Raw genomic sequence first — 12846 nt, forward strand, 5'->3', positions numbered from 1 at the left:
TTATATATATACTATAGATATAAACTTTAAAAAAGTCTTACAGGATAAGGGCACGGTAAAAAACCCAAACACAAGTTCTGTTTACAGAGCCTTCAACCTCTTCTAAACAGCCTCTTCCTGCATTAGAAAACTTTGCAAGTAAACAGCCAAAGAGGTAAAAGAACACTTGACAGATGTCAGGGAGAAGAAAACACTGAATTTGTCAAAAAAAATAAGCCCATTAAATATGACCGATTGATTTATAAATATAAGACAAAAAAAAATAAAAGGGAAAGATAAGAAAAAAAAAGATTTCTGATGTAATTTTCACTGGAAATCATCTTAAAATTCAAAATCGCTGGTTTTACACAAACTTACTGCAGTTATTGTGTTTATTATTTGGGTTTAATTGCACAGTTTATCAATTGATCTGTAAGTGTTGTGTGCATTAAATATCATATGAAATATAAATGAAATATGTCACTTAGGGGTCCCTTAAGGAAAAGGGTTGAGAACCACTGATGACTCTATTTTTAACCACTAATTGGATTTTTTCATTTAGTTTGCCTTATTTCTTAAATAATTAACAACATTCTCAAAGTCTTTCTTTGGTATATAAGAAAACGTATTTCAAAACTGGGCCTCTTAAAACTTTCTTACTTCTAATGTGAGATTATGATCTGACATGTCTGTTATTAGATAATTTGATCAACAGTCTGCTTATTTATGAACATTCAAACCAGCAAAGTTTGAGGGAATGTCATCATTCATGCTGCACTTTATCATTTCTGTCAAGTGAAAACTATGGTCTTGTCATTTTTTTCTATGTGTTTTGTCTAACTAATTAAGACCAAAATTGCTCATTAAGAATTGAATTACGTCCATTAATACATCCCACGATGTCATATTAATCAGAGAACACATCCTTTGCAGTTGATGGTCTATTAAAACTACAAAAAAAGGACATTCGAGGAAAAAGTGTGACGACTCCAACATATCTCCTTCAGTTTGTTAACACTTCCTGTTATCAGCTGCTCAGGTTGTTCAGTCTTTAAGATTCAAGATTCAATTCAAGATTCAAAAAGCTTTATAGTCTATCATATAGTGACAGAAAATTGCCTTTGATTAGGGGCCCAAACAACATGAAAAAAAAGCATTCAAACTCACAAGACTCACATAAAATCCCACAACAATCTATAGATCAATAAAAATATGTAGCAAATCTATTCACCAAAGATCCCCTTAGGCTTTACTTTCAGGTCCCAGAGTACTTTGGCATTTTTTAACCGCTTTCTTTTCTCTCCATCCTCCTTCATCCCTGTCTTTGTCTCTTTCTCACTTCGTGCTGCCTCTCCAGGGAGCTGAAGCGTGAGCGGGAGCGTGCAGATCTCTGGCGAGGCCTGGAGGAGCACCAGGAGCGCCGGATGCAGATGCTCACCGAGGCGGCCAGGAACCAGCGCAACCTACAGGAGCGAGGCGAGAGAGGGGACCCTCCGACCCCTTCATCCCCGCAGACGGCTCACTCCGACCAGCCCGAGCCCAAGCCCAGCGGGGCCTCCTCTGGAGCCGGGGAGAGCGCCACCTAGGTGCTGCTCCACAAAGTTTGGATAGCACGGGGGGTCAGGTGACAGGGAGAAGACACGAGGCTGATGGTGAAAGTGTTTGGGAGAGAAAAGGTACAAAACAAACCCACTGTTCTTTTTATCTTGTATCATCGAGGATGTGGCTTTTTGTAAAAAAAAGCTCACCAACTCAGTGATCCGAGGTAAAGGCTGCACCTTTTTTTCTGACAGAGTTGTGTGAAACTGGTTCACTTTTTTTTGCTGTACACACATTATGTTGCAGATCAGAAGATGAATATCATCCAAAAGTGCAGACCGTCATTTTTAATTAGTGGCTGCTTTGTTAAACTGCAGGTCAGTATCCGCAAATGGTAGCTGGCCTGCTCCGAATCAGCCTCAAAATAAAGAGATGAAACTTCTCTTCTGGTGCAACACTAACCAAGTTTAACACTTGTCTAACTCGTCTTGATATTTTACCAACCGAGTCTGTACTGTGGCCTCGTATTTATCTTTTGGTCAGATGTTTTATGCGTGGATAGCACAATACATCAATAATCAACAGAAGCAATTTCACACAAACGTCCCAAAACTTATGCAGACACATGAACCCTCACACACACACACACACACACACAGATGCAGGTACATATTTACTGTAAATATGAGATGACAGAGCTTCAAAGAAAAAGTGTATCCAGGTCAAACAAATCTCACACACCAACACACGATTGACGCACCAAAATATTTCAAACATTTTTTTTTGTTTTTTTCTGTTTTTTTGACACAAAAACACACATACACACAGCTGGTTCTGGCGCTAACTCCTCTCCCATTCTGTCGGGTTCCACCAAAGGACGAGCCTAAAGTCCCTCAAGGTTAATAACCACTGAAGATGACGATAATGATATAAAGTACAATACTGTTCCTTCTTCTTACTTGTTACTCTACTACTACTACTCTACTCTACTCTAAGTACTACTGATGATGATGACGATGATGATGACGCTGATGATGTTTTTATATATATACATATGTCTCTGGATATTTCTGTAGTGTATTATGGGAGAAACACTAGTGTAGCAGATACCATGAAGGGGAAGGCCGACTTGAATTCTGGATTCACATCACATGTTAACAGTACGAGGCCATAACGTGAGTGCTGAAATTCAGCGGAATTCCCCTTTAACAGACCTTAAAGAGGGGAGGAATAAACTGGATTGGCACCGGCTGTTTTTCTTTTATTTTGAAATTTGGGGTGTTTGTGGTGCGATAGGTGAATTTTAAAAGGGTATTTCATTAAAAATCCAAAAACATTCCACAGTAAATTTCTTTTTTTTTGTTTGTTTAAAGGTGCCCTGTGGAGTTTTTTTTTGTCAAAAAAGTAATGTTTACATTCAGTGTTATGCCAGGTTCACACTGGACGCAGAAGCGCGCTGATATGTTATTTGTAGGCAAGCCTCCCCTCAGCTGCTGCCTGGCCGTTCACACCATAAGCGCATTTCTCTGTGCTGGCCAGCTCTGGAGCTCTGTCCCTCGCTCTCTGTCCCTGCTTGCTTGTGTGTCTCTGACTGTGTGTCTGTGTGTGTGAGAGTGTATGTGGCTCTCTGTGCTTGTCTCTCTCCCTCTGTTTAGACACAACTGAAAAGCATTGTGGAGGCACTGGATGCATATTTTATCATTTATCATGACCAGATCATGTGTGTCATAACTTATATATCCTTTATATCGTTCATAGTATTCAGAGTATTTAGTGCGTCTTCCTGCCACATTCACTCGCAGAAAAAATAGACCAGACGCTGGAACTGTCACTGTTGATTGTGAGCATGCTGCGAAGCTCGGGGCCGTGGCGCATCCAGTGTGAATGGTGTGGCTGCTCAACATGGGCACCGAAAGCAAGTGGCCGGCACTCCATGGAAAATCGCAAGCTTCACGGCCATTTCATGTCCAGTGTGAACATGGTGTTACTTATCAAAACGCATTGTGTGTATGTGCATTTCCTTCCCCGAAAAAACCCCTGTTCAGTCAATTTTTTAAATTATTACCTCTCGCATTGTTTACATTCATGTTTACTTGCTTGCAATCTTCTTCTTCCCTGACTTTGTTGGCTTCAGTTTGTTTGCACATTACCACCACCAACTGTTGATCACTGGAATAGAGTTAATCTGGAATCATGATGTCAGTGTAACCATGTGCATGCATAAAATGCGAAAACTTCTGCGCAGTGCAAACATAATGGGGAACATTGCTCTATAGCGACACAGGGCTCCTTTAATTTTGAAAAAGCGGCACAGCGCAATGATTTTTTTTTTTTTTTGGTTAAGTTTTACAAATGTACTCATTTTTCCTTGGTTACATTTTAAAAAGTTTAAAACCACCAATTTTCTAACCAAAAATGTATCCAAGCAGTTCAATAAAGCCCACCCGAACCCAGAGGTTCCTGGAGGACAAAGAAAGCGCACCACAATTGCTTCAGAACAAAAGAAAAACACAGTCATCCAGTTGGATTTCTGAGCCCGGAGTGTCTGTTCCTTTAGGCTCAGCAGACCTGACGCTGCTAGATGGCGACCATGACGATGATAACTTTTTTCGGTGTGAACCAAGAAAAATCTGTTTATTCTTGTCTGATCATTACGATAGAGTGATGGGATAAAGAGTGGGGGCGTATGGGGGATAAAACAGAAAAAAATTATTTTAGCAATATTTTCATTCTTTCAGGATAATCTGTGTGTTTTTTAGGGGGTCAAACAGGAAGTGGGTGTCACACTCAGATGTTTACCCCCCCCACTCTTGTTTTTACTCCTGTTGCGTCCTTGATATTCACATTGTCTTAAAGGTACTTTCTGTGTAAATTTATTTGATGAGAAATGATTTTGCTTTGTAATTATGTTGTTTGTTTTTTTTTCTTGGTTTTTGTATGATCTTGTTCATTTTGTGGAAAACTGATACTGATGCTATTTATTTTCTATTTGATCAGGAAATGTAACCTTATTTGAAGATGGTCAGGGTGTGTGTGTGCGTGTGCATGTGTGCGTGTGTGTTGGTGTGTATCCAGTGAGTGAATCAGTGAGCAGGAGATGTGCGTAGACAGAGCGATAGAGAACGAGAGAAGGCAGTTCTCTCTTGGTTTCTTTTTCTCTCTCTCTCCTTCTCTCCTTCCTGAGGGACAGGGTTTGAATCCGAATGTATCGTAAAACAAATCGATTGATTGTTTTTTTTTACGCTTAAGACGCAAAAGCTACCTGTTGGCTGCTTCGTAACCAAACATTCAGAAACCCTTCAGACCAGCAGTTTTTCAAAACACTCACTTCCAATCATGCCTGAGTCAACAAGGTTTTGAAATCCGCTCGACTTGCAGCTCTAGCATCGGCATTTCAAGTTTTATTTAGCTGTTGATGACTAATTTAGCATTTCAAACAGTCATGAATCTGCAAACTGCCCAGTTTTCCAGGATTTTTCAGAAGTTCGCTTTGAGTTTTGCTGACTTGTGATGCTTTCAGGGTGCGGCCACGCCTAATCTTCCATCGCTTCTTATTGAAAAATAGATTTTTGGCTTTCAAATGATGACACTGCAGCCCTGCGCTTTATTTCATTTGCAGGTGTTGCATCCAACATCCAGATCAAAACTTCCAATTCAATGTCAGTCAAACAAAACATGGTCAAAGTTGTGTGTGAAAGTTGGTTGTTAAGCTTGGAAATAGTTGTTTGACATAAAAAATGTCAAACGTCCTTCAGCTTGCCACATGTCATCAGGAGGTGGGGTTGCTCGGTTGTCCTGGAGATGTCTCAGTAGTTGTTATGTAATCTCTTCAAATAGAGATCTGCATATGAATGCACAGAATCTGTTGGCAACAGGACAAGATCTCCCTAAACCGTTTTGATTATGGGGTTTTCAGAGGTCTCCAGGTGTAAAAGTATCCAGTATTTCCCAAGAAAACAGCAAATCTTATAAATAAATAAATTATCAAGTGTGCATTCCAATATAGTGTTCATCTAAAACAAATACAAATCACTGAAAGACCAAGAGGAAAATCTTTAAAAAAAAAAAAAAAGAAAAAAAAAAAGGCAATTCTTTTTTGTGTGTAAAAATGTTTTTTATTTTGTTTTCTTGTCTTTTATTTAACTTTAACCATCTGATTTATCTCAGGACACCTTAAAGGGCCCAAACCTCAAAGTTGGGAACCACTGACATACACCCATCTTCTGTAAGTACTACAATGCTGTATATTTTTCTTCCTTCCTTTTCTTCCAAGAAGACACTTTTTTTTGGGTGTTTCCTTCTGTTTTTGTACACGATGGGTGTGTGGACTTAAAGCAAACAGATGTATATGGGCTGTGCTCTTTGACAGCCACAGAAATGCACTGATAGGTTAGGTGAAAAAGCTTCATAACAGGAAACACCTCAAAACTTTCACCTGCAAACACCACCTGGCTGGCACTCTGGGCACAAAAAAACATTAGACAATTTCTGGTTGGATTTCAGACGTTGTGATTCAGGCAAAAACACTCAAAGAAACACAACTGAAAAGAGACAAAACTTGACCTCGCTGTCATAAAACTGCTTACTTTCTGATTTTTGTTTTGGCTAGCTTACACAAACCCTCTTGATTGTTATTGTCAGTCGGTCAGCTGACTCGGGGGGGAGGGGGACGGACCCCCAGCTCCCACTGTTCTAGATTTCTCACTTGTATTGATCAGCAGTAATATTCCTCTTTCTAGAATTCTGTCGTACATTCTAGAACTGCTCCAGAACAGGAAGTGAGAGAAGAGAGAGTGTTCGTAGAGAGATCGGGTATCGCCTCACAGACAGACATCGAACGCTGGTTTCATTCTCGGTCACATTTCCTCTCTATGGCCATTTTCATGTGGCCAAATGTAAACACATGCTTTAAATTAGAGGGGTGGTGTGATCGGATTCAATGAAAGCAGCCGGTAAAGATTAAAAAATAAAAAATAAAAGAGGAGGAGAAAGACAGAGGAAAGAAAAGACTAGAGTTAGAAACGATAGAATGGCAATAAGTCAGAGCAACAGTAACAGAATGAGAATATAATGTTACCGAAACCTACAACTGCATTACGTAGCAATTTCACTGAATTTCTAGATTTGCACTGTCTGCCCAATGGTCTGTGTTTGTTGTGTTGAAGAAAAACCTTAGAGAAGATGATTAAGACGATGCAGAAGAGAAAGAAGATGTATATTTTGGGGACCAACACAGCGGTGGGGGGGTTTGAATGTAGAGAGGCTTACTACTGTACGTAACATTACAGGGGGGTGTAGAATGGAGAAAAAAAACTATGTGCTAAAAATGAAACTTCACTTTGAGAAAACACTCTGGGAGTCTGCGCTGTTTTGTGTGTCACCTATTTTGTCTCTTCAGTAATACTAATATATTGATATTCGAAAATATTTATTCCACTTTCTTTTTTTGATATTTGGATCAACAGCCACACGTTACTTACAGCTAAACCGATTTACAGTCTCGTGTAATGTGACAGGGGTGGCTTGTGTTACAAACTGACATTGTTCGAATTTTCAACTCTTCTCGCCTTTTTTAGCATATTGTTTTGATTTGTGGATCTACAAGCTCCATTTCTTTTGAGTTAGTCGAGATTAAAGCAGTGCTACAAGGAGAATACATGTTTGAATAACATTCATCTGGCAGCAAAACCCAACTTCATATGAATACTATTGTTGCTTTGTGTCTCCTGCATCAAATTATATCAGCCCATTAAATGGCTGTTATCAGGTGTCTTTGCAAACATAGATTTGAGGTAGTATGACCCTATTCTACCTCCTATATTTACCTTTAATGTTAGGCTCAACCTTTAGAAGATGTATGACGGGAGCAAAGGTGGAAGTCAGGTGACATAGTATAAAGAGTGACAAAGTCTGCGTAAGAATGCAGTCAGGTGATGGGTCAAACAAACATGAGACTTTCAGCTAGGAGACCACTGTTTGTGTCATGCATGAAACTGAAAGTCAGCATTAATTTATGCTAATTGATGTACATAAGTTAACTTACTTAACGTGTGCTAACATGTTAACATTTGTACGTAGCTTAAGTCATTATTTTAACCCAAACCACGATCTTTCCCTTAACCTAACCAAGTATTTTTGTTGCCTAAACCAAATGAAACTGCAACTCTTTCATAATGTTGGATATTCACCTTCTGGCCTACTGGTAGGTGCAGTTTTCCTCACTTTAAGCATTATATTGGAAGTGATAACATATTATATAGGCCATTTAATGGGCTGATAACATCCAAAGAACGTGTTTGTGTCTGCTGAATGTGTAAATAACCACAGTTTACGAATACATTAGCTGTAGTGTCATAATATGGCACTGTGTTTTTGACAGAAAATTGAATTACAAGAAGGTTTTAGGTTTTTCATTTTTGCTAACCATTTTTTAATGCAAGCTACACTGTATTGATGTATTTTTCTCAACAGTTTCATGTAACCATAAATTTCCACTTATTACCATATGCTGTAAAGAATCAACTGTGTACTTTCAATGCCTAATTCACAACTAAAGATCAAATGTGCATTTAAAAACATACACCCAAATATCGAAAGACGCATGGTTTACAGAATGATTAGCTGTGAAGAAAAAGTGTTGAAACATGCAAAAACACTGGTAAGGTTTGGAATTTTAACAGCAGAGGAGACAATTACTCTGATGAGTTCACATGATCTGGTTTAATCCCGTAACTTTGACTTTGAAAGAGCTTTTTAAAGCAGTGTATCTAATTACATGGTGTCAAAGGTTTTAAATTACCCAGAAAGACCCTAAAAATTCTGTGCCTTTTGTATTCCTATGACCAATCCTTTGTCACAGGAAGTGTCAAGTTGAGCACTGACAATCCTCGCATCACTGAGAGCAGACCAGCGTTGGATAAAGAACTGCACACACACTCACTCAGAGAGATACAGGCTGAGGTTAAGAAAACATAGACAAGCATCAGTATTTTCCAGGGAGTCTCCATTATTTCTGGCTTGGGGTCTCTAATGGTATTTCATTGTAATTGCTATGATGTCAGAGTGTCCGTCCGCCCTAATGGCCTTCTAAAAACAACAACAAGGACAGATTGGTTCCATTCACTGGTTTGTTGTCCGGGCAGAGAGACACCAGAGTCCAGCAGCTCACATCTTTGCAAGATCTTCAGCTAAAAAAGGTGAGAAGCAATTTTTTTTAAACATCAATTATGTAAGTCAGGGCAGATATGTAGCATTTAGTTTATTAATAATTAATTTTACAGAGACTCTAAAGTGCTTTAAGGACAAAAAATGTGCATAATTATGTTAGCAGGCTATGTTACACCCCAGTGTAGCGTTATAGCCTATGTGCAGTTATTGTACTCAGTGACGACAGTGTGGTGTTAGTGGTCTCAGTGCCTATAAAAGTATTCACATCATTCCGTTCATGCAGAAAGTATTTTTATTTCAGTGTCACATTTCTTAATATAAGTGAAGCATTCTGCAGTCTGGCCGGGTTGAGATGAGTCCAGTTGTTTAAATACAGCTTAAGTGGTTTTCTTGAAGATAAATTAAGCAGATGTCTCCAGTAACATTAAAGGAATGCCTTTGAATTTTGATTTAAACAAGTAAAGGAAAACTTTAAGTTTTAAGTGCATTAAAGTGAAATAAGTCAACTTATTTTACATTTGTCACTTAAAATGTTTTATGTTTATTTTTAGTTTGCAAGTTTAGCTTGAGTTTCTAATTGCTCATTGAAATATAGATTTTTTACAGTGTATACAGTAGGTCACTGGTACTATTGGCTGCAATAGCCATAATAAACACTGGAGGGGGTCGTGAGTCGCGCTTTATGTCAGCGTACTGCTCTGAAAGTCTACCAGCTTCTGTGGATCATTTTCCCTTTGAGATGTAAAATATTGGCAATAAAACCTTAATGAATTCATTATCTATATTATATAAGAGGCCAAATAGATTTTTTTTTAGTCTGTAAACATGATTTAAAAAAGTGGCATCTTTATTTTGAGATGAACTGTATTCCACCCAGGTACAGAGAGAGGAATAATGGTTAAAAATACTTAAATAACCCCTTAATCAAATATTTTTACTCTTTTCTCTCTCTCTAGCCATCATTCCCAGCATGCATCTCCATCCTGTATCCCTTCCTGTCCTCCTCGTCCTGCTGGCTGGAGCAGCAGTGGTGTGTGTTGCAGTGACAAACACACTTCACGGTTTCCGAGGCTGTGCTGTGCGCGAGTTTTCCTTTGTAGCCCAGAAGCCGGGCTGCAAGGGACTGCGCATCACCACTGAGGCCTGCTGGGGGCGTTGTCACACCTGGGAGGTAACACACACACACACACACACACACACACACACACACACAGAGTAAAGTGACTGAATAGCTGTCATTTAGCCAACATAGAAGTCATACTCATTCCTGTTGCTATTTCTGAAAGCTTCCACAATACTGGATTTGTGAAACATCAAATGAATGATTAATGACCCAGGACTCAACCCAAACCATAAGAAGGCCGATGACCAATTCTCGGCTCTGACCAATACATCATTGTCGTAAGAAGTGCTCAACTCCCTCCAAGCACTGAACTTTTACTGAAGTCATTTCAGTTTGCAGGGATTCAAATTTCACCTCGGAGTTAATTGAAAAACCAAGTTTTGGGGCAGTCGGTCAAATTCAAAGTCTTTAGAGGAGAAAGAGCTCTGAATCAGCAGCAACAGAGCTGACGCAGTCACATGGCAGAAAGTCAATATTAGATTAGGTTAAAAAGATCTTAAGTCAAAGTCCACTTAGTAGCTTTTCCTAGGACTTTCAACAGCATCTCATGGTCCTTCTCAGCAGATAGAGGTTGCTTATTTGAGAAAAAAATAGTCTAAACTCAAGGTCCACTCGCTAACTTTCTCTAGTAAGTGGAGATTTCAACTACAACCACATACTTCCATCCACAGAGGACAATGAGGTATAGCTGAAAGCTCGGGGAAGAGCTAAGAATTGAACCTTGAGTTCATACTTTTTTTGGTCAAACCAAATATCTATTTATGGAGGGAAAGTAACCTAAGTGTGTTTTTTAACCTTGTAGAAACCTGTCCCGGATCCTCCCTACATCCACCGACACCACCGGGTGTGTACGTACAGTCGTACCCGCCACATGACTGCCCGCCTGCCGGGCTGCCAGCCCAACGTCTCGCCCCTTTACCACTACCCCATGGCTCTGCAGTGCCACTGTGCCGTGTGCTCCACGCTGGACACGGAGTGTGAGACCTTCTGATGGGCAGGACGCTGCTTTTAGCACACACTGTAATCAACAGTTGTACTGATATGAATGACTCTGATTAAAATTCTAACGTCGAGACATTTGAGTGAGTGTGATACTTGATATTTAGCAATCTAAAAATGAGTCTCTGTGGACTGAAAACCATCTGTGTATATATATGTGTGTGTGTGTGTGTGTATCTATATATGTAAGGCAGGAGACATAAGAGAGCAAGCATTACATTTTAAAATAAGAGTTCTGTAATACCGTATGTTCTTAAATTTAATACTGTCAAAGAATCACCGAACTCTTATTTTGAAATATAATAAACTAGTGGGAGTTTAGCATTACATACAGTCTGTGTTCCAGCTGTTGTACTGTATCTGTATACAGGTCAAAGCTGTGGGTTTATTTTGTCTATAATTCACAGTAATTAGATAAAATGCAATTGAGTGTTAGGTTATGAACTGCTAATTAAAATCTCAATTGAGATTAAAATGAAAAGCTCTTTTAACTTTGCCCTGTATTTATCTCTCTCAATATATGTATGTATATATTTGCTTAAAATATATTTTACAGTTAATTATTTAAGTTTATATGTGCTCACATGGCACATATTCCTACAAGAATATAAATCTGCATAAATAAAGGAAATTACATTTTCAGCACACACCAGTATACTCAGGTTGACACTTATGTACTGCTTACATCCAAAACGGTTAAAGGAGTAAACTAAGTGTTTCACATACTGCTCCATCAGATTCGGTCTGTATATAAGTATTTAAATCTGTTTTCTACTATCTAGTTATCTAGGTGACATACAGACTGTGCAGAGAGACTGTGGTGATGAAGCAGTCAGGGGCCCACAGTCACATTGTTGGGACTCACCTTTCTTATGGGGACAAAATTCACAAAAGTCCCCTCAACTTATATCATTAAATTTAAAGCTCAAGATTTGATTTAGGTTAAGATAAAGTCAGCTATAATAGGTAAGGGTTTGGCAAGTAGTGGTCATAGTTAAGATTAGGGTATGTAACAAGTGATTACAACAAGTTTATGCATCTGTACAATGGGTTATAAAGTGAGAAAAAATCAAATCTCTGCAGACAGACACCGTTTTACGTTGCAGAATAGAAATTTATTGAAATACAATTTCATCACAAACTATACAGTGCATTCTTTCTCTTTTCATTTCATTGACATTGCAAACATTCTTTGGTTTCATATTATTTACAAAATGTCCTTTAGTTCAAATTCATAAATATAAATAAATTTTGTACATTCTTTGGTCTCTTGTCTGTGTTTAGTGGTTATTGCAAAGAATGAAACTTCTTGTTTGTTGACCTTTATGTTGATTCCAAAGATTGACTGTTTAAAAAAGAAGTCAATGAAGGGATGACCTGTTCTCATTTCTTGAAGATGAGGTAAAATCAGTCTTTTTTGGTTAGTGAGTTTGATTGATTGTAATCCTGAAGTCAGAATGGTTTTTACAGCCTTTAACACAAATGTGCATCAATCAAGTGTAGAAAAATCTTGCTTACATTATGTTTTACACAAGTGCGCGCGCACACACACACACACACACACACACACACACACACACACACACACACACACACACACAAACACACTTGCACAAATCTTTAGAAACATCAAAAATTGTGACCTTCCCATTTTAAACTCAATCTTTAAGTACCTCCCCTTTCCAAAGTTATCAGCCCATTAAATGGCCCTTATGAGTTGTTATCACAACCATTTAATGCTTCAGATGGGACAAATTACACCTACCAGCAGGCCAGAAGGTAAATAGCCAACATTTCGGAACAGTTGTAGTTTAGGTAGACTTAAGAAAAGTTTTGGTTAAAATAAGTACCCTTGTTACATATGTAAGTTAACTTACGATAGCCCCTTTACATGATGTAAGTTATGTACGTTATGCAAGTTAACTTGTGTATGATAATTCAAGTCAAAATAGGTCAATGTTGACTTGGTTTCACACAGGACACAAACGGGGATCTCCTTGGTGAAAGTCCTTTGTTTGTTTGACCTAATCGGATCTTTT

The 12846-nt window shown here is 38.6% G+C and overlaps 2 protein-coding genes across 3 annotated transcripts in view; both read left to right on the forward strand.

Moving 5' to 3' along the window:
• The window catches only part of ppp2r5b (protein phosphatase 2, regulatory subunit B', beta), a 51445-nt gene extending 47259 nt beyond the window's left edge, over positions 1-4186 (forward strand). For both annotated transcript variants that reach the window (XM_088073236.1, XM_088073235.1), the window contains one exon: positions 1337-4186. In XM_088073236.1, the coding sequence (XP_087929362.1) occupies positions 1337-1565 (229 nt within the window). In that variant the 3' untranslated portion in view covers positions 1566-4186. The remainder of the gene's footprint in view (positions 1-1336) is intronic.
• Positions 4187-9647: 5461 nt separating this feature from the next.
• Positions 9648-11694, forward strand: LOC121961941 (glycoprotein hormone beta-5-like). The gene is made up of 2 exons (XM_042512064.2): positions 9648-9856; positions 10611-11694. The coding sequence occupies exons 1-2, from the start codon at positions 9656-9658 to the stop codon at positions 10797-10799; spliced, it is 390 nt and encodes a 129-aa protein (XP_042367998.1). The 5' UTR covers positions 9648-9655; the 3' UTR covers positions 10800-11694.
• The last annotated feature ends 1152 nt before the right edge of the window (positions 11695-12846 follow it).

This window comes from Plectropomus leopardus, chromosome 23 (genome assembly GCF_026936395.1).
Source record: "Plectropomus leopardus strain MGB_pleo_1.0 chromosome 23, ASM2693639v1, whole genome shotgun sequence".
NCBI lineage: Eukaryota > Metazoa > Chordata > Actinopteri > Perciformes > Serranidae > Plectropomus > Plectropomus leopardus.